General features: G+C 47.5%; 1 protein-coding gene across 4 annotated transcripts in view; it reads left to right on the top strand.

Moving 5' to 3' along the window:
• Positions 1-24,652, top strand: part of LOC143764132 (neurotrimin-like) — a 971,575-nt gene that overhangs the window by 824,338 nt on the left and 122,585 nt on the right. For all 4 annotated transcript variants that reach the window (XM_077249345.1, XM_077249347.1, XM_077249348.1 and 1 more), the window contains one exon: positions 24,035-24,160. In XM_077249345.1, the coding sequence (XP_077105460.1) occupies positions 24,035-24,160 (126 nt within the window). The remainder of the gene's footprint in view (positions 1-24,034; positions 24,161-24,652) is intronic.

Raw genomic sequence — 24,652 nt, 5'->3', positions numbered from 1 at the left:
GAGGAACTGGTCGCGTGGCTGTCTCTCACTGGTTGAGGAGCTGGTTGCGTGGCTGCCTCTTTCTGGTTTAGGAGCTGGTCGCGTGGCTTCCTATCTCTGGTTGCTGTGCTGGTTATGTGCTGCCTCTCTCTGGTCTCTGTTGTGAATTCTGCTCTTGGGTTCCCTCCGGTGATTGTTGGTAGTAATGCAGTTGTCCTTGGGTTGCAATCCTGGGCGGGTGTCCCTGCTGATTGCAGCTCTGACTGGGATATTTAGGTGTGCAGGATTCATTAGCCCTTGCCAGTTGCCCATTGTTCTTGGAGGTTTTGCATCTCTGTCTGGTTCCTCCTGCCCTGCTGCCAAATCAGCTAAGATAAGTATCTGGTTTTGTTTCTACAGCACACATGCTGTGTGCTTTACAATTCAGTACTATTCAATGTTTTTTCTTGTCCAGCTTGGACTGTGTTTGGATATTTCAGTCAAGTTGGATTCTCAGGAGATGCAGATATACATTCCATGTCTTTAGTTAGATGGTGGAATTTTGGTATTATCTGCTGTGGATATTTTTAGGGTTTTAATACTGACCGCTTAGTATTCTGTCCTATCCTTTCCTATTTAGCTAGCGTGGCCTCTTTTGCTAAATCCTGATTTCTGCCTGCGTGTGTCTTTCCTCTAATACTCAGTCAATATTTGGGGGGGCTTCCTATCCTTTGGGGTTCTGCTCTGAGGCAAGATAGAATTGCCATTTCCATCTATAGGGGTATTTAGTCCTCCGGCTGTGTCGAGGTGTCTAGGATGTGTTAGGTACACCCCACGGCTACTTCTAGTTGCGGTGACAGTTTAGGGTTTGCGGTCAGTACAGGTTCCACCTACTCCTGAGAAAGTCTCATGCGGCTCCAAGGTCACCGGATCATAACAGGTCTCGTGGCTGCCTTTCTCTGGTTGAGGAGCTGGTCTCCTGGCTGCCTCTCTCTGGTTGAGGAGCTGGTCTCCTGGCTGCCTCTCTCTGGTTGAGGAGCTGGTCGCGTGGCTGCCTCTCTCTGGTTGAGGAGCTGGTCATGTGGCCTCCTCTCTCTGGTTGAGGAGCTGGTCTCATGGCTGCCTCTCTCTGGTTGAGGAGCTGGTTGCGTGGCTTCCTATCTCTGGTTGCAGTGCTGGTTGTGTGCTGCCTCTCTCTAGTTGAGGAGCTGGTCTCGTGGCTGCCTCACTCTGGTTGAGGAGCCGGTCATGTGTCTGCCTCTCTCTGGTTGAGCTGGTCTCGTGGCTGCCTCTCTCTGGTTGAGGAGCTGGTTGCGTGGCTTCCTATTTCTGGTTGTGGAGCTGGTTGTGTGGCTGCCTCTCTCTAGTTGAGGAGCTGGTCTCGTGGCTGCCTCACTCTGCTTGAGTGGCTGGTCACGAGGCTGCCTCTCTCTGAGGAGCTGGTTGTGTGGCTGCCTCTCTCTGGTTGAGGAGCTGGTTGTGTGGCTGCCTCTCTCTGGTTGAGGAGCTGGTTGTGTGGCTGCCTCTCTCTGGTTGAGGAGCTGGTTGTGTGGCTGCCTCTCTCTGGTTGAGGAGCTGGTTGTGTGGCTGCCTCTCTCTGGTTGAGGAGCTGGTTGTGTGGCTGCCTCTCTCTGGTTGAGGAGCTGGTTGTGTGGCTGCCTCTCTCTGGTCGAGGAGCTGGTTGTGTGGCTGCCTCTCTCTGGTTGTGGAGCTGGTTGTGTGGCTGCCTCTCTCTGGTTGAGGAGCTGGTCTCGTGGCTGCCTCTCTCTGGTTGAGGAGCTGGTTGCGTAGCTGCCTCTCTCTGGTTGAGGAGCTGGTTGTGTGGCTGCCTCTCTCTGGTTGAGGAGCTGGTTGTGTGGCTGCCTCTCTCTGGTTGAGGAGCTGGTCTCGTGGCTGCCTCTCTCTGGTTGAGGAGCTGGTTGTGTGGCTGCCTCTCTCTGGTTGAGGAGCTGGTTGCGTGGCTTCCTATCTCTGGTTGTGGAGCTGGTTGTGTGGCTGCCTCTCTAGTTGAGGAGCTGGTCTCGTGGCTGCCTCACTCTGGTTGACTGGCTGGTCACGTGGCTGCCTCTCTCTAGTTGAGGAGCTGGTCACGTGGCTGCCTCTCTCTGGTTGAGGAGCTGGTTGTGTGGCTGCCTCTCTCTGGTTGAGGAGCTGGTTGTGTGGCTGCCTCTCTCTGGTTGTGGAGCTGGTTGTGTGGCTACCTCTCTCTGGTTGAGGAGCTGGTCTCGTGGCTGCCTCTCTCTGGTTGAGGAGCTGGTTGTGTGGCTGCCTCTCTCTGATTGAGGAGCTGGTTGTGTGGCTGCCTCTCTCTGGTTGTGTGGCTGCCTCTCTATGGTTGAGGAGCTGGTCTCGTGGCTGCCTCTCTGAGGTGCTGGTTGTGTGGCTGCCTCTCTCTGGTTGTGGAGCTGGTTGTGTGGCTGCCTCTCTCTGGTTGAGGAGCTGGTTGTGTGGCTGCCTCTCTCTGGTTGAGGTGAGAGAGGAAACAGCCGCACACAATCAAGGAAGTAAGTTGCAAAAAGTTTTGCAATCCCCTTAGGCAATGCCTTACTTTTATGAACCACCCACAACACTGTTCTCGGATTACCTTATCCACTAGCTGACAAGTGTGCAGGCACAAGAGAACATGTATTCCAAGCCTTTTGACTACCCGAATCGCGCATGCGCCCGTGCACGGCCAACACGCTTGTCGCTGCGCATGCGTCGGTTGCTTCAGCGCTTCAGACCTCGCTTTGGCCTCTCCCGTGCGTTACAGCCCACCTCCCCCGTCTCCTACACAACCGACACTACATGGGGTATTTAAAGCACACTGCCACCAGTGCTTTGACACAGCCCCACGGACAGCGGCAGGCATGCCATTTCCCCAATCTCAGTCTGAGATTTGTAATCCCTTCCTCTGCTGGATCTCTGCATACCTCACTCATGTGGTATATCTCTGTGGCCTCCCCTCTAACACTCTCGCACCCCTCCAATCTATTCTAAACTCTGCTGCCCGACTAATCCACCTGTTCCCCCGCTATTCCCCAGCCTCTCACCTCTGTCAATCCCTTCACTGGCTCCCCATTGCCCAGAGACTCCAGTACAAAACCCTAACCATGACGTACAAAGCCATCCACAACCTGTCTCCTCCATACATCTGTGACCTCGTCTCCCGGTACTTTCCTGCACGCAACCTCCGATCCCTCACAAGACCTCCTTCTCTACTCCCCTCAGGGGCTGACTGGCCCAGGTGGCAAAGAGGCAAATGCCCCCCGGGCTGCTCCCCCAGGAGCTGTTCAGGGCCGGCTGCCTGGTGGTGGCTACAGCCACACAGCAAATTGTGCGCAGCCATGTCTGCTGTACTGTGACGCGGCTGGCAGCAGACACAGCCGCATCACAGTTAGCGCACACATCTGCGCTGGGGCCAGGAGCTATGCTTGGCTGTCACCTTGATGGCTGCGCAGCTACTGCTCCCTTCATGTTCTCTATACTTCCAGGTTAGGTGTTGGGCATGCGCGATGGCGTCCTCACGCACATGCCGACATGACCCGGATGCTAGAAGCAGACAGGCACTGCAGGGGAGCGACTGGTGAGGTAAGTATAAAGAACTTTTTTGTTTTCTTTATAAAATAAATTTAATGGTGGGTAACTGCAAGTTATGAAGTGGGGGGTGTAAGGAGGCTGCACATGATGGAATTTGGGGGTTAAAGGAGACTGCACGTGGAGTGAGGGGGTAAGTGGGGCTGCACATGATGAAGGTTGAGTGGGGCTGCACATGATGGAGTGGGGCTGCACATGATGGAATGGGGCTGCACATGATAGTTTAGTGGATAAAGGAGACTGCACATGATGAAGTGGGGAGAGTGGGGCTGTACATGATGGAATGGGGCAGCACATGATGATGTGGGGGTAAGGGGGATTGCTCATGATGAAGGGGGAGTGGGGCTGCACATGAAGTGGGGGGTAAGGGGGACTGCACATGATGAAGTGGGGGGTAATGGGGACTGCACATGATGAATTGGGGGTTAAAGGGGACTGCACATGATGAAGTGGGGGGTAATGGGGACTGCACATGATAAAGTGGAGTGTAAGATGGACTGCACATGAAGTGGGGGGTAAGGGTGACTGCACATGATGAAATGGGGGTAAGGGGACTGCACATGATGAAGTGGGAGAAGGGGACTGCAGGACTGCACATGATGAAGTGTGTCTGATGTGGGACTGCTCATGATGAAATGGAAGGGGGATAGGGGGCTGCAAATGATGAAGGGGCACTGCAGATGAAGTGAGGGGGTGATAGGGGACTGCAATGAATGAAGTAAGGGGACTTCAAATTAAAGTGGGGGGACTTACAAAATGATAAATTCAGTGTGAGGGACAAGGGACAGCAATTTAATTGAAGGTGGGGGTGAGGAGAGCAAATGATCAATTGAAGAGGGGGTGGGGAGAGCAAATGATCTAGGGGAAGAACAAATAATGAATTTTAAGGGTGGGGGGAGTAAATGATGTATTGAATGTGGGGTAGAGCAGTTGATAATAGAGGGTGAGAGAGAATGACATGACAATGAATTGGGGGGGAGGGGCATGTAACTATAATGAATCCGGGATAGGGTTAGAGTGGAAGGTACATAGTGGGGGGCGTTGAGGATGAAGTGACTGGTAATGAATTGGGGGAAAGAGTACAGGTGCTAATTAATTTATATATTAAATGGGGAAAGTGGCTATTTATAGTTAGTGGGTGCACAGTGGTGGATTATAATTTATATTTGGAATGGTCGGTTAATAATAATAATAATTATGATAATTTTATTTCTATAGTGCCAACACTTTACATTTTAGAGGGGACTTATACAGACAATGGATCAACAGATACCAAAAGGAATGAGGGCCCTGCTCGCAAACTTACAATCTATGAGGTTGCATAATAACCAATTATATATTGTTTGTGGGTGCACCTCTGTATTCAGATGTCTAGTGTACACCATGTTCCAAATTATTATGCAAATTGGATTTAAGTGTCATAAAGATTTAATTGTTTTGTTTTTCAAATAAACTCGTGGATGGTATTGTGTCTCAGGGCTCAATGGATCACTGAAATCAATCTTAAACACGTGATCATTAGTTTTCCAGGTGATTCTAATTAAAGAAAAACTACTTAAAAATGATGTTCCACATTATAAAGCAGACCACAGGTTTCAAGCAATATGGGAAATAAAAAGGATCTCTCTGCTGCTGAAAAGCATTAAATAGTGCAATGCCTCGGTCAAAAGCATGTAAACATTAGATATTTCACGAAAACTTAAGAGTGATCATCATACTGTGAAGAGATTTGTGACTGAAACAGAGCACAGACAGAGTTCATGCAGATAAAGACATAATGAGGAAGGTTTCTGCCAGACAAATTCATTGGATAAAGAGAGCAGCTGCCAAAATACCATTACAAAGCAGCAAACAGTTATTTGAAGCTGCTGGTGCCTCTGGAATCCCTCGAACCTCAAGGTGTAGGATCCTTCAAAGGCTTGCTGTGGTGCATAAACCTACTATTCGGCCACCCCTAAACAGTGTTCACAAGCAGAAACGGTTGCAGTGGGCCCAGACTCACATGAAGACTGATTTCCAAACAGTCTTGTTTACTGATGAGTGTCGAGCAACCCTGGGTGGTCCAGATGGATGGAGTAGTGGATGGTTGGTGGATGGCCACCATGTCCCAACAAGGCTGCAACATCAGCAAGGAGATGGAGGAGTAATGTTTTGGGCTGGAATCATGGGGAAACAGCTGTAAGGGCCCTTTAAGGTACCTGAAGGTGTGAAAATGACCTCAGCAAAGTATTTAGAGTTTCTGACTGACAACTTTCTTCCATGGTATAAAAATCAGAATTGTGCCTTCAGGAGCAAAATCATCTTCATGCATGACAATGCACCATCTCATGCTGCATAGAATATCTCTGAGTCATTGGCTGCTATGGGCATAAAAGGAGATAAACTCATGGTATTGCCACCATTTTCCCCTGACCTCAACCCTATACAGAACCTTTGGAGTATCATCAAGCAAAAGATCTATGAGGGTGGGAGGCAGTTCACATCAAAACAGCAGCTCTGGGAGGCGATTCTGACTTCATGCAAAGAAATACAAGCAGAAACTCTCCAAATACTCACAAGTTCAATGGAGGCGAGAATTGTGAAGGTGATAAAGAAGGGTTCCTATGGTAACATGTAACTTGGCCTGTTAGGATGTTTTGGAGTTAAATAGCTTTTTTGTTCAGTGAATGTGACCTAATGCTGCAAATTCCACAAATGAGCGTTTTCAGTTCTTTAAAACTGATCAAATGTTTAGAAATTCTACTGTGCCTAATAATTTGGAACAGTGTATTTTGAGTTTTTATTCATTTTGGAGATTATACTGTTATCATTGGGAGGTTTCTCCAATAAAATTCGATGTATACTCTAACGGGTGATGACTTTTATTAGACTGACTGTCATTTGCACCGACCATTTAGGAAAATCCGAGAAAAATATAATTTGCATAATAATTTGGAACATGGTGTAGAAAAAAGGGAAAAAGTGGGGAATGTGGTCTGGAAGTCGTGCTCTAGGTAACTGTTATTTTATGCAGAGACGAGTCCTGGCTGGAAGAAGTGATGGCAGTCTGTGCTGGATGAAAATGAAAAGCAAAGATGAAGGACTTCAGCTAGAGACATCACTAGTGAGTCAGTGTATTACCTGTACACTGACACTATACACTGTATACTATATACAAAGCTCCTGTGTATAATGTCACTGGCAGTGGTGATCACTGTATTACCTGTACACGGACACCTTATACAGATCTCCTGTGTATAATGTCACCAGTGATCACTGTAGTATCTTTACACTGACCGTAAATACAGAGTTCCTGTATACAATGGCACTTAGTGTTGTGCTTTTTTTAAAATTAATGATCAGTATTGTAGTATAATAGTAGTAAAAGTTTTACACTCCCTGACAGAAGTAATGTCGCTTAACCATGTTATGTAAATAAAAGCTTATAACCTGATGTTAAAGGGAACCTGTCACCTGAACTTGGCGGGACCGGTTTTCGGTCATATGGGCGGGGTTTTCGGGTGTTTGATTCACCCTTTCCTTACCCGCTGGCTGCATGCTGGCTGCAATATTGGATTGAAGTTCATTCTCTGTCCTCCGTAGTTAGTACACGTGCTCAAATGCGGGCAAAGCCGAAAAGCATTAGTGCGCATGCGCCGGGGCACTATGTCCCGGAACCCAGCGAAATACTTCTGGGACATAGTGCGCCATATTGTGGCCAGCATGCAGCCAGCGGGTAAGGAAAGGGTGAATCAGACACCCGAAAACCCCGCCCATATGACCGAAAACCGGTCCTGCCAAATTCAGGTGACAGGTTCCCTTTAAATTCATCCATTGGTTGAATAAATTATTCTTTTGAAAGCTGAAACCTTCCAAAATGTGGTTTAGGTTAAGAAAATAAATTGACATCAATGTAGAAATATTGATCAGTTAATGGACATAGAATGGTCAGATTTTAGCAAGACAAAAGTTTTGTCGCCTGGTCATATAATGCACCCAATCCTAGTTTACATCCTTACCTGTGCTCAGTAAATGATCGGTTATTTAGTGTGTGTGTATAAAAAGAAACCCAGCACCCCAGACCTTCACTTGAACTGCAACTTGAGCTCTTGACAACATGCCAAAAATCCACCCTGCGACCAAAGCCTGGGTTATCAAGAGGCTGAAGACCAGATCCACTACAGAGGTGGCGGGCACCTTTAATGTGTCTCAGCGTCAAGTACAAAGAATTAAAAAAAAGATTTGAAGAGACTGGAGATGTGTTTGACTAGTCCAGGTCCAGCAGACCCCGCAAGACAGCTGCTCAGGAGGAATATTTGTTGGTTAGAAAATCCAAAGCAAGCCCCTCTTCCACAGCAGCAGAGCTCCAACAGGTCTGGTCACCTCAAGTCCCTGTGTCAACTAGTAAAAGTTAAATTCACCGCACGTGACATGCCGATCGTTAGCAAGGCGCGGGAGCGCCGCTTGTCATAACAGACACTGCAGGTCCACACTACTGGACAGGATCTTCCATAGGCAGACATTTAGATTACAATAGAGCTTATATTGCACCGCTGGGACTTTCCGCCTTCTCTGTTCTTAGCTGGAACAAGCGATTAAGTGACAAAGGCTCTGGTTGAGCCGAAACGTTGTATATAAAAAAAAAAAAAAAATCACAGATGCTGTAATATTCTGTTACGCTGCCTGTTTATGTATAATAAATTTATACCAGACTTTGCATAAGAAACCTAGAGAGAGTGCAGTGAATTTAACTTTTACTGTTATTCTGGGCCATTGGTCCGTTACACCAGCACCTCGCCATATTAAGGCTGAGTGCACACCTAAACCTTTACCTGTGTCAACTAGAACAGTTTGTAGGATTCTGTCTCAAAATGGCCTCCATGGTCGAATCAGTGCCCAGAAGCCAGCACTAAACAAAAGGCAACTAAAAAACCGTGTGGCATTTGCAAACTCCCACAGCCTGCTAAATAGATGGACGCTGGAAAAGTGGCAGAAGGTGGATTTCTCTTCAGTAGAATTACACCACAGCTGCCACAACCACTGCAGGAGACTTACTGGAGCCAGTATGGATCCAAAATACACCCAGAAGACAGTTAAATTTGGTGGTTGAAAGATCATGGTCTGGGGTTACATTCAGTATGGGGGTGTGCGAAAAATTTGCAAGGTGGAAGGCAATATCAATAGCCTAAAATATCAAGTAGTATTAGCTACCGCTTATATTCCAAATCATAAAAGAGGTCAAATTCTGCAGCAGGATGGTGCTCCATCTCATACATCCATCTCTACAACAAAGTTCCTCCAGGCAAAAAAGATCAAGGTGCTCAAGGACTGGCCAGCCCAGTCACCAGACATGAACATCATTGAGCATGTTTGGGGAAGGATGAAAAGGAAGCTTGGAAGACAAAACCAAAGAATCTAGATGAGCACCACAACTTCATTCACCAATGTTATGCAACATATATTTGTATTTTAAGTTAATTATTTTTCTGTGGACAACAAAAATTTTGTCTTGCCAAAATCTGACCATTCTGTGTCCATTAACTGATCAATATTTCTGCTTCGATAACAATTTATTTTCTTAACCTAAATCACATTTTGGAGGGTCCAGCTTTCAAAAGAATAACTTATACAACCAATGGATGAATTTAACATCAGGTTATAAGCTTTTATTTACATAACATGGATAAGCGACATAACTTCTGTCAGGGAGTGTATGGTGGCATCATTGGTGTTTGTATAGAATGTAGTTTCATGTAGAGGTAATGGTGATATTATGTATTCTCTGTGTAGTGGTGATAGTACTAGGCACTGTGTAGCTGTATTGTTGTGTGTATGTTTGTAAGTAAGCTCCGTTATGGCACCATATCTAAGCAGTAAGCTTGGTTCTGGTACTCTATCAATGTAGTAATCTAGATTATGGTACTGTATGTATGTCATAATCTCAGTTCTGCTCCAGTTTCTATGTAGCAGACTTGGTTCCATGTAGTAGACTTATTAAGCTCGGTTCTGCTCCCTTATCTCTGTAGTAAGCTCGGTTCTGCTCCCATATCTCTGTAGTAAGCTCGGTTCTGCTCCCATATCTCTGCAGTAAGCTTGGTTCTGCTCCCATATCTCTGTAGTAAGCTCGGTTCTGCTCCCTTATCTCTCTAGTAAGCTCGGTTCTGCTCCCTTATCTCTGTAGTATGCTAGGTTCTGCTCCCATATCTCTGTAGTAAGTTTGGTTCTGTGTTATGACCTGGTGGTTAAGGAGCAACATGGGACAAGCTCTGAGGAGATGGTAACTTTACTGACCGCAGTTCCTGAACCTAACACAACACTAGAAGTAGCCGTGGAATGTTCCTGTCACTCCCTAGACATCTCATCACAGCCGGAGAACTAGCTACCCCTAAATATGGAAACAGGAAAGCTATCTTGCCTCAGAGAAAGCTCCCAAGGACAGACAGCCCCCCACAAATATGGACTGTGAGTGGAGAGGGAAATGACATACACAGAATGAAAACAGGATTCAGCAAAGGAGGCCACTTCTGACTAGATAGACAGAATAGGAAAGGATACTGTGCGGTCAGTATTAAAAGCTAGAAAAATCCATCACAGAGTTTACAAAAAAAATCTCCACACCTGACTAACGGTGTGGAGGGCAAATCTGCTTCCCCAGAGCTTCCAGCTTAACTGAATATAGAATACTGACAAGCTGGACTAGAGCAAACATAAAATGAGCTGAATGATTAAGTCAACAGCAAGAGGACAACAAATGAACATGCAAGGACTTATCTTTGCTGAACAGGACCGACTATCAAGGAAATCCAAGGAGAGATCTGAATCCAACCAAGAAACATTGACAGCTGGCACTGGCTGAAGATCAGAGCCAGGCTAAATAGCAGAGCAGGAGAGACGATCAGTGGAAGCAGCTGCTAAGCTAAATCCAAGGAGCAGCAGTTCCACTTAAAACCACCAGAGGGAGCCCAAGGGCAGAATTCACAAAAGTGCCATTTACAACCACCGGAGGGAGCCCGAGAACGGAATTCACAACAGTTCTGCTCCCATATCTCTGTAGTAAGGTCGATTCTGTTCCCATATCTCTGCAGTAAGCTCGGTTCTGCTCCCATTTCTCTGCACTAAGCTCGGTTCTGCTCCCATATCTCTGTAGTAAGCTTGGTTCTGCTGCCATATCTTTGCAGTAAGCTCGGTTCTGCGTCCTATCTCTGTAGTAAGCTCGTTTCTGCTTCCTTATCTCTGTAGTAAGCTCGTTTCTGCTCCCATATCTCTGTAGTAAGCTCGGTTCTGTACCCCTATCTCTGTAGTAAGCTTGGTTCTGCTCCCATATCTCTGTAGTAAGCTCGTTTCTGCTGCCATATCTCTGTAGTAAGCCCCGTTCTGCTCCCATATCTCTGCAGTAAGCTTGGTTCTGCTCCCATATCCTTGCTGTTAGCTCGGTTCTGCTCCCATATCTCTGTAGTAAGCTTGGTTCTGCTGCCATATCTTTGCAGTAAGCTCGGTTCTGCGTCCATATCTCTGTAGTAAGCTCGTTTCTGCTTCCTTATCTCTGTAGTAAGCTCGTTTCTGCTCCCATATCTCTGTAGTAAGCTCGGTTCTGTACCCCTATCTCTGTAGTAAGCTTGGTTCTGCTCCCATATCTCTGTAGTAAGCTCGTTTCTGCTGCCATATCTCTGTAGTAAGCCCCGTTCTGCTCCCATATCTCTGCAGTAAGCTTGGTTCTGCTCCCATATGCTTGCTGTTAGCTCGGTTCTGCTCCCATATCTCTGTAGTAAGCTCGGTTCTGCTCCCATATCTTTGCAGTAAGCTCGGTTCGGCTCCCATATCTTTATAATAAGCTCTGTTCTGCTCCCATATCTCTGTAGTAAGCTTTGTTCTGCTCACATATCTCTGTAGTAAGCTCCGTTCTGTTCCCATATCTCTGGAGTAAGCTCGATTCTGCTCCCATATCTATGCAGCAAGCTCCGTTCAGTTCCCATATCTGTGTACCAGCCTGTTTTTAAAGCCTGTTATCTCTGCTACTTTAACGCAGTGGCCAGATATAAGCAGGGAAAAGGAGGGCCACCGCAACTCGAGGGCCACTGCCTTGTGATTGCCCCCCAGGCTGAAAATTGCCAGCCAGCCCCTGACTCCCCTCTTATCTCCTCTTCCCACAATCGTATACAAGATTTCTCTCGCGCATCCCCCATACTCTGGAACTCTCTACCACAACATATCAGACTCTCGCCTACCATCGAAACCTTCAAAAAGAGCCTGAAGACCCACCTCTTCCGACAAGCTTACAACCTGCAGTAACCACCGATTGACCAAACCGCTGCATGACCAGCTCTATCCTCTCCTACTGTATTCTCACCCATCCCTTGTAGATTGTGAGCCTTCACGGGCAAGGTCCTCTCTCCTCTTGTACCAGTTATGACTTATATTGTTTAAGATTATTGTACTTGTTTTTATTATGTATACCCCACCTCACATGGAAAGCGCCATGGAATAAATGGCGCTATAACAATAAATAATAATAATAATATCTCCCTCTTTAGTGATGTCACCCTTATCATTTCTACAGCCGTACTTTTCTCATCTTTCAGGTCAGTACTTGTAAAGACCTTATATATGCCAACATGTCCACACTGCTCACCATATCTTCTGGGCACCACCTCTCTTAACAGCCAGGTATATTTTCTTACTACTAGCTCCTACAGCTTCAGGGAATTAATCCTTATGTATCCTGATACACCCCAAGTGATTCCTTGAGGAATCCATGTATTGCTTCCAAATGCCAATGTATCCAGGAATTGTCCCATATAGAGAGAATGTCTTATGTATGGACTATGTTATACAGTTTTTTGTTTTATATTTGCATATGTGTATATGTACAGGACATTAATACATTATGTATTTGTTTTGCATTGAGGTTTGACAAAGATGCTGGTCGAAACGTAACCCTGCCTCCATTTTTTTCTACTTTCCGTGGTGTTTTTCTGGTACATGTAATAAACACAGTAACTTTTTGCAACTTCCTTGATTGTGTGCGGCTGTTTCCTCTTTCTGCTAATTTGTTGGGCTTGCCCAAGTTCAGCCAGCACCTCCCATATAGCAGAGTGCGCTTCATTTACTTTTTCTCTTTCCCTCTGGTTGCGTAGCTGGTCACATGGCTGGTTCTTTCTGGTTGAGGTGCTGGTCGTGTGTCTGCTACTTTGATTCAGGTGCTGGTTGTGTGTCTGCCTCTCTTGTTGAGATATTTGGTTGTGTTGCTTCCTCTCTTGTTGAGGTGATTGTCAGGAAAATATGAACTACTTTCCATTGTTCTGGGGACACAACCAGAGCTGGCCTACTACTCCTCCCACCATTGGTTTCTGTTGGACCAAATCCTACACACAGCCCCCCTCTCCCTCTCTTTGTGAATTTTCACCCCACCCCCCTTCAAGCAAATGGTCAGTTGGAATGCAGAGTTTTATTGCCTGCCGGGATTAGCAAAGCTGAATGTGTTTTTTTCCCTCCAAAAATCTTTGTCTTCTAGGCATAACACTCAAAGTCAAATTCAATAATACACATTAATCCCAGGAACATGAAAATTAGATTTCCAGGATCTGGGCACTTGGAGGTACGCATGGCAGCAGTTTGTGGCATTTTTGGCTATCAGAAATCTGGGAAATGAATTTCTGCCCATCAGCAAATCACAGACATACCGTGTGTGGACTCTAAAAAAAAAAAAAAAGGTAAAATCACAGGGGGAAAAATGCCAATATTGTTGGCCTGCGAGCTTCCAGGCCAAAGATATGAAGAAAAGGAGTCATTGATAACTTTCAAAGATGTGTATCTCCCAGAAAACAGTCCATATGTGAGGTCAGCACAGTGGGAGATCTTAGTTTTATGGCCGAAGCATTAAACAGGATCGTCCATCTTTGGCATGCATTCAGAGCCAGGAGAGGCAGCGGAACACCATGCTGTGGTACTGGATCATTTCTTTGGGTTCTCTAATCTCCTTTATGGACACATCATACCTGTGAGTGAGATTTTGTAAGTTTCATATTTTCATCCCGTTTTATTTCATGGCTGTTTGTACATACTTGTATTTTGTCTCTTTTGTAATATCATTGTATCTTTTGTAAACACTGCCGATTCTTCCAGAGTAAAATTATAAATTTGCTAGCGTCCTTCTTCTTGTTCTATGAGCGATCCACCACGTACTCCGCTCCAATTCACGTTACCAAACAGGTGTCCGATCCCCCCATAAGAGGTCGGTGGTGGCAGCATAGTTAACTGTATGGCCGTGGTGACATGTCAGCTGCTCGGACACGCAGCCTCCCGTGATAGTTGCCCTTGGTTTTGGTGACTGTGATATTAGTGTCAGTCACTTGCGGGGGCTGTGTTGTTATTGCTTTACTTTTGTCATATTCTTGGATTTTCTAGATGTCTTTGGAAACATGAAGAGTAACGAGGTTTCCTGTGTAAATGAGCAGAGCGTAGCTTTGGCTGAGGCTCTTCATCAGTGTCAGTCTCCTAGCCTTTATAATGACTCCAGCTGTTTCTGTTTCATCTTCTGCCTCTCCTGTCTATAAAACCTCGGAGCAGATGGTCTGCTATTGATTATCTCCGCTGCACTGTTCGCCAGTGACGACACCACTGGATTACACACCTGACGGTGGTGGTATCATTTGAAGGTGACCTAGTCTCATGTTTTCAGTCTCGTTGGTGGGTTCCTAATAGTAATTGGATAGATGCTCTGTCCTAGATGGATTCATCTCTGGAGTTGTGAGTTAGATCTTGGACACATCGAGAGCGCAGTGATATCTGCGGTACAGACAAATGCCATAGCTGCAGATACCAGAGATAACATTGTAGACTTCTGTGTCCTTGCAGATCCCATGTATTATACAACCCCTGGCAAAACTTATGGAATCACTGGCCTTGGAGGATGTTCATTTAGTTGTTTAAAGGGGGATTTTGTCACCCCAAAAATCGTATATGACCTAAGCCCACCGGCATCAGGGGCTTATCTGCAACATTCTGTAATGCATTCTGTAATGCTGTAGATAAGACCCCGATTATATTATACTCAGGGTACCGTCACACATTGAAATTTCCATCGCTACGACGTTACGATTCGTGACGTTCTAGCGATATCGTTACGATATCGCTGTGTCTGACACGCTACTGCGATCAGACACCCTGCTGAGAATCGTACGTCGTAGCAGATCGTTTGGAACTTTCTTTCGTCGCTTGATCACCCGCTGACATCGCTGGATCGTTGTGTGTGACAGCGATCCAGCGATGTCTTCGCTTGTAACCAGGGTAAACATCGGGTAACTAAGCGCAGGGCCGCGCTTAGTAACCCGATGTTTACCCTGGTTACAAGCGTAAACGTAAAAAAACAAACAGTACATACTCACCCGTCGGTGTCCTTCAGGTCCCTTGCCGTCTGCTTCCTGCTCTGAGTGCCGGCCGGAAAGTGAGAGCAGAGCGCAGCGGTGCTGCGCTCTGCTCTCACTGTACGGCTGCACTCAGAGCAGGAAGCAGACGGCAAGGGACCTGAAGGACACCGACGGGTGAGTATGTACTGTTTGTTTTTTTACGTTTACGCTGGTAACCAGGGTAAACATCGGGTTACTAAGCGCGGCCCTGCGCTTAGTTACCCGATGTTTACCCTGGTTACCCGGGGACTTCGGCATCGCTCCAGCGCCGTGATTGCAACGTGTGACCGCAGTCTACGACGCTGGAGCGATGATCATACGACGCTGCGACGTCACGAATCGTGCCGTCGCAGCGATGAAAATTTCAATGTGTGACGGTACCCTCACCCAGGGGCTGTCCGGGTCCAACGCCTCCTATCTTCATACAATAACGTCCTCTTCTTGTCTCCCTGCCGTGGCTCTAGCGCAGGCGTACTTCTTCTGCCCTGTTGAGGCCATAACAAAGTACTGCAGTGCGCTGGTGCTGGGCCTCTCTGACCTTTCCCGGTGCCTGTGCACTGCAGTACTTTGCTCTGCCCCCAACAGGGAGACGGAGCCGCTGCAAGAAGACAAGAAGAGGACGTCATCGTATGAAGATAGGAGGTGCTGGACCCGGGCCGCGACGCCCATCGGACGTTTTTAACCTGTTTTTCTTACCTTTCAGGATACATTGGGGGCTTATCTACAGCATTACAGAATGCATTACAGAATGCTGGAGATAAGCCCCAGATGCCGGTGGCCTTATCCTCATATACGATTTTTGGGGTGACAGAGTCCCTTTAATTTTGTAGAAAAAAAGCAGATCACAGACATGGCACAAAACTAAAGTCATTTCAAATGGCAACTTTCTGGCTTTAAGAAACACTGAAAGAAATCAAGAACAAACAATGTGGTAGTCAGTAATGGTTACGTTTTTTAACCAAGCATATGGGAAAAATTATGGAATCACTCTATTCTGAGGAAAAATTTATGGGATCATGAAAAACAAACAAAAAAACCCTCCAACACATCCCTAGTATTTTGTTGCACCACCTCTGGCCTTTATTACAGCTTGCAGTCTCTGAGGCCTGGACTTAATGAGGGTCACACAGGATTCTTCATCAATCTGGCTCCAACTTTCTCTGATTGCTGTTGCCAGATCAGCTTTGCAGGTTGGAGCCTTGTCATGGACCATTTTCTCCAACTTCTACCAAAGATTCTCAATTGGATTGAGATCCGGACTATTTGCAGCCCATGACATTGACCTTATGTGTCTTTTTTCAAGGATTGTTTGCACAGTTTTTGCTCTATGGCAGGATGCATTATCATCTTGAAAAATGATTTCATCATCCGCAAACATCCTTTCAGTTGATGGGATAAGAAAAGTGTCCAAAATATCAACATAAACTTGTGCATTTATTGAAGATGTAATGACAGCCATCTCCCCAGTGCCTTTACCTGACATGCAGCCCCATATCATCAATGACTGTGGAAATTTGCATGTTCTCTTCAGGCAGTCATCTTTATAAATCTCATTGGAACGGCACCAAACAAAAGTTCCAGCATCATTACCTTGCCCAATGCAGATTCGCGATTCATCACTGAATATGACTTTCATCCAGTCATCCACAGTCCACAATTGCTTTTCCTCAGCCCATTGTAACCTTCTTTTTTTCTGTTTAGGTGTTAATGATGGCTTTCGTTTAGCTTTTCTGTATGTAAATCCCATTTCCTTTAGGTGGTTTCTTACAGTTCGGTCACAGACTCCAGTTTCCACCCATTCGTTCCTCATTTGTTTTGTTGTGCATTTCCTGTTTTGGAGACATATTGCTTTAAGTTTCCGGTCTTGATGCTTTGTTGTCTTCCTTGGTCTACCAGTCTTTTTGCCTTTAACAACCTTCCCATGTTGTTTGTATTTGGTCCAGATTTTAGACACAGCTGTCATGTCGGACGCTGTTCATACTAGGGCGTTCGACAGACAACGGTAATTCCGCTTTTGTCCACTATGCGCTCAGTGGCGTCGGCTAGATTTTGTCTAGCTGGTCTGGGGTTAATTTAGCTGGTGCTCGGATTGGAAGCTGGGTCACGCCCACTGCCTTTAAATTGTTCTTCTGAACGTTGGGCGTCGCCGATTATAGCTTCTGTCTTGTGCTTGGTTATCTCGGTCTGGAGTGGTGGTCTAGGAGAAGGTTTATCGTGTCTGGTGTTGTATTTCCCTTTGTCATATTTTCCTCCTTCCTATATTAGTATTTGTTTTGCCCTGTGCACTTATAGTGTATTCCTGTGTGACTGCGGCGTGGTGTATATTTTCCGTTATCCTTGTCTGTGCTAACTGTGGGTATTGGTTAGTGTTCACTGGGTGGTGGTTTCAGCCAGGGCTTGTAACAGGAGACAGGGTGAGGATGGAGGCCCAGACATGCACACCATCAGTGTAAACTCTGGGAAAGGGTCAGTCAGGGTTTCCCAGAGTTGAGGGAAATCGCAGGGGCCCGGGTTTCTAGCTCTTGCCTATCTAGGCTTCCCGTGACAACAGCTGTCTGAACAACCAACATCTTTTGCAACATTGCGTGATGATTTACCCTCCTTTAAGAGTTTGATAGTCCTCTCCTTTGTTTCAATTGACATCTCTCGTGTTGGAGCCATGATTCATGTCAGTCCACTTGGTGCGACAGTTCTCCAAGGTGTGATCATTCCTTTTTAGATGCAGACTAACGAGCAGATCTAATTTGACGCAGGTGTTATTTTTGGGTATGAAAATTTACAGGGTGATTCCATATTTTTTCCTCAGATTTGAGTCATTCCATAAATTTTCCCCTATGCTTGGTTAATAAAAGTAACCATTACTGTCTACCACATTTTTTTGTTCTTGATTTCTTTTAGTGTTTCTTAAAGCCAGAAAGTTGCTATTTGAAATGACTTTAGTTTTGTGCCATGTCTGTGATCAGCTTTTTTTGAATTTTTTCTACAAAATTAAACAGAATGAACGTCCTCCAAGGCCGGTGATTCCATAATTTTTGCCAGGGGTTGTAGCTCCCCGAGGTTCCTATTTACGTCACTCTTGACAAAAATTGAGCCATTAGAGCAGATTTTGCCGGTAGAGTGAGCTGCTGTTTAGCCAAGCGCCATCCACACATTATCAGATGGGGAAAAGACTGACGAGCGCTCACACAGGATAGAAAGTGCAGGAATTGCTGCAAATCCGAGCTTTCCACATTAAATGGTTATGTAAGTGAATTTTACAAATTAGGAATCTGAGGTTTTCAGGAAAGATTAGATATGTAGCAGGCTCCCCAAGGCCTTGCAGTGAAGACCGACTGTAAGCGAGAGAGGTGTCGGCCATATTATCCAGAGGTCCAGATATCACAGGGTCTCCAGAACCATCAGTGGCTGCACTGTGGACTATAACCAGGGAGACAGCCCCCTCTAGTAAGATGGTTACAGATCAGCACTCCTCTTTGGACAAATCGTATGGTCTGTAGAGATCTGGTGTCAGATCGCAATAGCAAATCCTTAATGCCAAGGGCCACTGAGCATCATGGGAGTGTTCGTCCTGTGATGCTCGAATTCCCCCTCGGTGCTGCTCTCTGGAGTCATCATCACCAGAAGATTAAAAATGAATCCTTTACTAGTGGCAATGAGTATCCTAACGGCTAGAGATGCTGAGGAATGACTTTACACAGGACTGCACTCTTCACCGTATGCTTCAGTGTTGCACGTTTAATCCTCAAAGTATACACAGTGCCGAATTCTGACACCTCAGCATGTAGTTAGTCCTGTTCGCGCTCACTTTTCACTGTGTAGTTGCAGTCCTGAATGCTCTCCCGTTCTCCACTGTGTAGTTGCAGCCCCGCATGCTCTCCCATTCTTCTTTGTCAGCCCTGCCACACTCTGTACCCCTGCACCCCAGGCCATGAAGATTTTATGTGAGTAAATAAAGATACCTGTTTCTGAAGATCGGTGAGTGCTGCCTTCTCTTCCTCTGCATTTTTGGATTTATCGGCTTGTGTTTTCGGCAATAGCACCCGACATCTGCCGGCTTTACTCCTTACTGCTAGTGGGCGGCCACAGCTTATACAAACAACGGTGGTGCGGTCAGCTGCTGTTTCTACTTTATGGATGTCTCCCATTCTTCACTGTGTGAACCCAAACAACCATGAGGATGGGGGAAAAAAAGGGAACAACACCACGCACGATCTAAGTGCAGTAAAAACTAGGTGTAAATTGCACGCTTATATAATTGCACTCACCTAGCCAAAGGCGAAAATGAAGCATTCAAAGGGGATCCAACAGGAATCCAAGGGGAACGGTCTGCAGCTCGGCCAACTGGGCACACGGAAAAGGCCCTCAGACATCCATGTAAAACCGTAGATAGCAAGGAAAATGCCACTATGTAGCCGGCGCTCCCATATGGACATTCTCATATATGTTATATATAAATATCTGCTTTATTGAAGTAATAAAAAAATTGTGGGATAACACGTTTTGACTCCTACACCCTGGAGTCGTCTTCAGGTCATTAAAAAATAAATAACAGTTCTTCACTGTGAAGTCGCAGTGCTGCACGCTCTCCTGTTCTTCACTGTGTAGTCGCAGTCTTGCATGCTCTCCCGTTCTTCACTGTGTAGTTGCAGTCCCGCATGCTCTCCCTCTCTTCATTGTGTAGTTGCAGTGCCGCACGCTCTCCCGTTCTTCACTGTGTAGTTGCAGTCCCGCATGCTCTCCCTCTCTTCATTGTGTAGTTGCAGTCCTGCACGCTCTCATGCTTCACTGTGTAGTTGCAGTCCCGCATGCTCTCTCATTCTTTGCTGTGTAGTTGCAGTCCCTTGCGCTTTCCTGTTCTTTACTGTGCAGTCGCAGTGCCGCACGCTCTCCCGTTCTTCACTGTGTAATCGCAGTCCCACACACTCTCCCGTTCATCACTTTGAAGTCGAAGTCCCACATGCTTTTCTATTCTTCACTGTGTAGTCACAGTTCCACGCGCTCTCCCATTCTTCACTGTGTAGTCGCAGTGTCGTGCGCTCTCGTACTTCACTGCAATCGCAGTGCCGCACACTTTCCTGTTCTTCACTGTGTAGTCAGTGCCGCACGCTCTCATGTTCTTCACTGTGTAGTCAGTCTTGCATGCTCTCCTGTTATTCACTGTGTAGTCGCAGTCTTGCATGCTCTCCTGTTATTCACTGTGTAGTTGCAGTGCCGCACGCTCCCATTCTTCACTGTGTAGTTGCAGTGCCGCACGCTCTCCCATTCTTCACTGTGTAGTTGCAGTGTCGCGCTCTCCCGTTCTTCACTGTGTAGTCGCAGTGCTGCACGCTCTCCCTTTCTTCACTGTGTAGTCGCAGTCTTGCATGCTCTCCTGTTCTTCACTGTGTAGTCGCAGTGCCGCACGCTCTCCCGTTCTTCACTGTGTAGTCGCAGTGCAGCACCCTCTCCCGTTCTTCACTTTATAGTCTCAGTGCTGCACGCTCTCCCTTTCTTCACTGTGTAGTCGCAGTCTTGCATGCTCTCCTGTTCTTCACTGTGTAGTCGCAGTGCCGCACGCTCTCCCGTTCTTCACTGTGTAGTCGCAGTGCAGCACCCTCTCCCGTTCTTCACTTTATAGTCTCAGTGCTGCACGCTCTCCCTTTCTTCACTGTGTAGTCGCAGTCTTGCATGCTCTCCTGTTCTTCACTGTGTAGTCGCAGTGCCGCACACTCTCCCCTTCTTCACTGTGTAGTCGCAGTCTTGCATGCTCTCCTGTTATTCACTGTGTAGTTGCAGTCTTGCACGCTCTCCCGATTTTCACTGTGTAGTCGAAGTCCCGCGCGCTCACGTTCTTCACTGTGTAGTCGCTGTGCCGCATGCTCTCCCATTCTTTACTGTGTAGTCGCAGTGCCGCATGCTCTCTCCTTCTTGACTGTGTAGTCGCAGCCTTGCATGCTCTCCTGTTCACTGTGTAGTCAGTCTTGCATGCTCTCCTGTTATTCAATGTGTAGTCGCAGTCCCGCACTCTCTCCCGTTCTTCACTTTATAGTCGCAGTGCCGCACGCTCTCCCCTTCTTCACTGTGTAGTCGCAGTCTTGCATGCTCTCCTGTTTTTCACTGTGTAGTCGCAGTCCCGCGTGCTCTCCCTTTCTTGACTTTATAGTCGCAGTCCCGCACGCTCTACCGTTCTTCACTTTATAGTCGCAGTGCCGCACGCTCTCCCCTTCTTCACTGTGTAGTCGCAGTCTTGCATGCTCTCCTGTTCTTCACTGTGTAGTCGCAGTCTTGTACGCTCTCCCATTTTTCACTGTGTAGTCGCAGTCCTGCACGCTCTCCCGTTCTTCACTTTATAGTCGCAGTGCCGCATGCTCTCCCATTCTTTACTGTGTAGTCGCAGTCCCGCACACTCTCCCGTTCTTCATTGTGTAGTCGCAGTGCCGCATGCTCTCCCGTTCTTCACCTTAGTCGCAGTGCCGCACGCTCTCCCCTTCTTCACTGTGTAGTCGCAGTCTTGCATGCTCTCCTGTTTTTCACTGTGTAGTCGCAGTCCCGCGTGCTCTCCCTTTCTTGACTTTATAGTCGCAGTCCCGCACGCTCTCCCGTTCTTCACTTTATAGTCGCAGTGCCGCACGCTCTCCCCTTCTTCACTGTGTAGTCGCAGTCTTGCATGCTCTCCTGTTCTTCACTGTGTAGTCGCAGTCTTGTACGCTCTCCCATTTTTCACTGTGTAGTCGCAGTCCTGCACGCTCTCCCGTTCTTCACTTTATAGTCGCAGTGCCGCATGCTCTCCCATTCTTTACTGTGTAGTCGCAGTCCCGCACGCTCTCCCGTTCTTCACTGTGTAGTCGCAGTGCCGCATGCTCTCCCGTTCTTCACCTTAGTCGCAGTGCCGCACGCTCTCCCCTTCTTCATTGTGTAGTCGCAGTGCCGCACGCTCTCCCCTTCTTCACTTTGTAGTCGCATTGCCGCATGCTCTCCCCTTCACTGTATAATCACAGTCTTGCATGCTCTGTTTTTCACTGTGTAGTCGCAGTCCCGCACGCTCTCCCGTTCTTCACTTTATAGTCGCAGTCCCACATGCTCTCCTGTTATTCACTGTGTAGTCGCAGTCTTGCATGCTCTCCTGTTATTCACTGTGTAGTCGCAGTCTTGCATGCTCTCCTGTTATTCACTGTGTAGTCGCAGTCCCGCACACTCTCCCGTTCTTCACCTTGTAGTCGCAGTCCCACACGCTCCCTTCTTCGGTCTGGCATTTGAGCTAGGGTCAGGTATACTATTACTGTAGTGTTGTATGTTCCCTGCAGAGACGCTGGATCAGAGTCAGAAGTCGGCCAGATTGTCTGCACACTTGCGCGCACTTCACTCTGTTAGTTGTGCGCACATTCACCTCTTTGTCTTTAAGATAATGATTACTGTGGAATTTTTGCAGTTTGGGGCTGATGCCTGGGACTCCCTCATGGTGCCCATCCTAACGCTTGCAGGACCTGCTGACAATGAAGAAACGTCTGCAGTGGCCTTTCTCCTGGTGACTGGCTTCATCCCTGAACTTGTTTAGTAACTTTTTTGTATTTGGTGCTCCGTTGACCATCGCTGGCCAGGTGAATGGCCATTTTGCTCCTCTCATGTGCTGGTTATTGTACGGTACTTATGCAGATGACTCAAGGCAATGGTGCTTGGACCATTACTGGCCTGGTGAAGCGGTCATGTCGCTGCGCTTCCCTGCTTGTTGCAGGAAGGATTGTTTCATGGTGCTCCGTTATATCTAAGGGGCGCTGTCTCAGTAGAGGTCTTCTATATTAAACCGTGTGGTTGGGGCGATGCAGCGTGAATGGGGTTAACGCTAGACTGGCTGCTCAGCGACAGAACATTCTTCTCATTTTCTGCTGATCTGAGGCTTCTGAATCCGCGTGGGAAAACCCAGAACATCGTCCTGAAGTGCTGAGAGCATCTCTCCCACGTGACCTTCACCCTCTTCTCCAGTCATCAGCTCCTTGGGGAGTGCTGTGTGTGCCTCTTCCCATCTGCCGGAGGGGTCTGTGCCAGTCACAAGGGGCAGAACGTCAGTGGACACCTTCCAGTGGCCTAAAATGACTTCATGCAGCACAAACTGCTGACACTGATTTATTCCCCCAGGAGACCTGCCGGGAAAAACCACCTCCATAAGAAGCAGTCGTGACCCATAAACTTGGGCGAAGAAATCCGCAGAAAACTAGAAGTCAGACGTGAAGCCACCAGGAGCCATCATCCTCCAGAGCTGCCATGTTCCTGAGATACAGCCTCCCTGGAGGACCAGATGTATGAGTTCTCAGAGACCCTGCTGAGGTGAGGAGGCCGAGCCCGACCACTATTGAGCAAGACACAGGAGTACAAGGTTCTCAGAGACTCGGCCGAGGTGAGGAGGCGGAGCCCGACCACTACTGAGCAATACACAGGAGTACAAGGTGCTCAGACACGGCTGAGGTGAGGAGGCTGAGCCCGACCACCACTGAGCAAGACACAGAAGTGGAAACTTTATGGTTCCGTGATCACCCCCAATTTCTTGCAATCTCAGGATCTGCGCCCTCTGTAAACTGGAAGCAATGTGGCACTAGAGTTCTAGCTCTCTTCCTCTCTGAAGAGACAATTTGCATAATTAGCATATTACCCAGAGGAGCATTGCGGCTTTAAGTCTCCTCACCTCGGCATGCTTAGCATGTCGATCTCCACAAGGAGAAACGATACTTCTTGGATAGCGACTTTCAATGAAAATCTCTTTACCTTTCTTAATGTCATCACCCTTCCCTCTTGCGGCGGCCGCAGCCCTCCCTCTTGCGGCGGCCGCAGCCCTCCCTCTACCGGCGGCCGCAGCCCTCCCTCTAGCGGCGGCCGCAGTCCTCCCTCTAGCGGTGGCCGCAGCCCTCCCTCTAGTTTCGGCCACAGCCCTCCCTCTTGCGGCGGCCGCAGCCCTCCCTCTTGCGGCCCCCGCAGCCCTCCCTCTTGCGGCCCCCGCAGCCCTCCCTCTTGCGGCCCCCGCAGCCCTCCCTCTTGCGGCCCCCGCAGCCCTCCCTCCAGCTGCCATCCTCACTTCTGTATTTTTACACTTGGCTGCTCTCTTTATCCCTTGCTCTCATGCAGTTTCTGCCTTTTATGTCTTGCAGTTCCCCCTACGATACTGGAGATCTCATCAAATATTGTGGTGAATGAAGGAAGTAATGTGAGTCTGAGCTGCATCGCCACAGGGAGGCCAGAGCCGGTGGTGAACTGGAGATACCTGTCCCCTAAAGGTATGTCGCTGCGCCCTGCACGGAGTACACGGCAGCATGGCAGAAGTGTGGCCGGTCCTGACTGTAGAGCTACTAACGAATACGTGTTTGTGAATGTAGACATGTGCGGAGTGAACATGTCTGCTGGTTTATACCATTGAGGTGTTTAACACAATTTGATGTATTTGTTTTTAACTAATGTAATAATTAATGACTCTAGAACACTCCCACCAGGCGGCATTCTGACCCAAAAACATGTTGTACCTGGTGATAAAACTATTCCTACTACCACCATGATACTGAATCACTTAATATCAAACCGCACAGCCAATTTATCCTGTATCTCTCTTCTTATGGAGTCAGCTTGTGGCACCAGATGGCTCGGCTGAGACACGGGGGAGCCTAGAGGCGGCTGCTGGCACCTGATGGCTCGGCTGAGACACGGAAGGCCTAGAGGCGGCTTGTGGCACCTGATGGCTCGGCTGAGACATGGGGGAGCCTAGAGGCGACTTG

The sequence above is a fragment of the Ranitomeya variabilis genome, chromosome 4 (assembly GCF_051348905.1).
Source record: "Ranitomeya variabilis isolate aRanVar5 chromosome 4, aRanVar5.hap1, whole genome shotgun sequence".
Classification (NCBI taxonomy): Eukaryota; Metazoa; Chordata; class Amphibia; order Anura; family Dendrobatidae; genus Ranitomeya; species Ranitomeya variabilis.
Note: the sequence above shows the minus strand (reverse complement) of the source record. Positions and strands in the feature narration are given on the sequence as shown.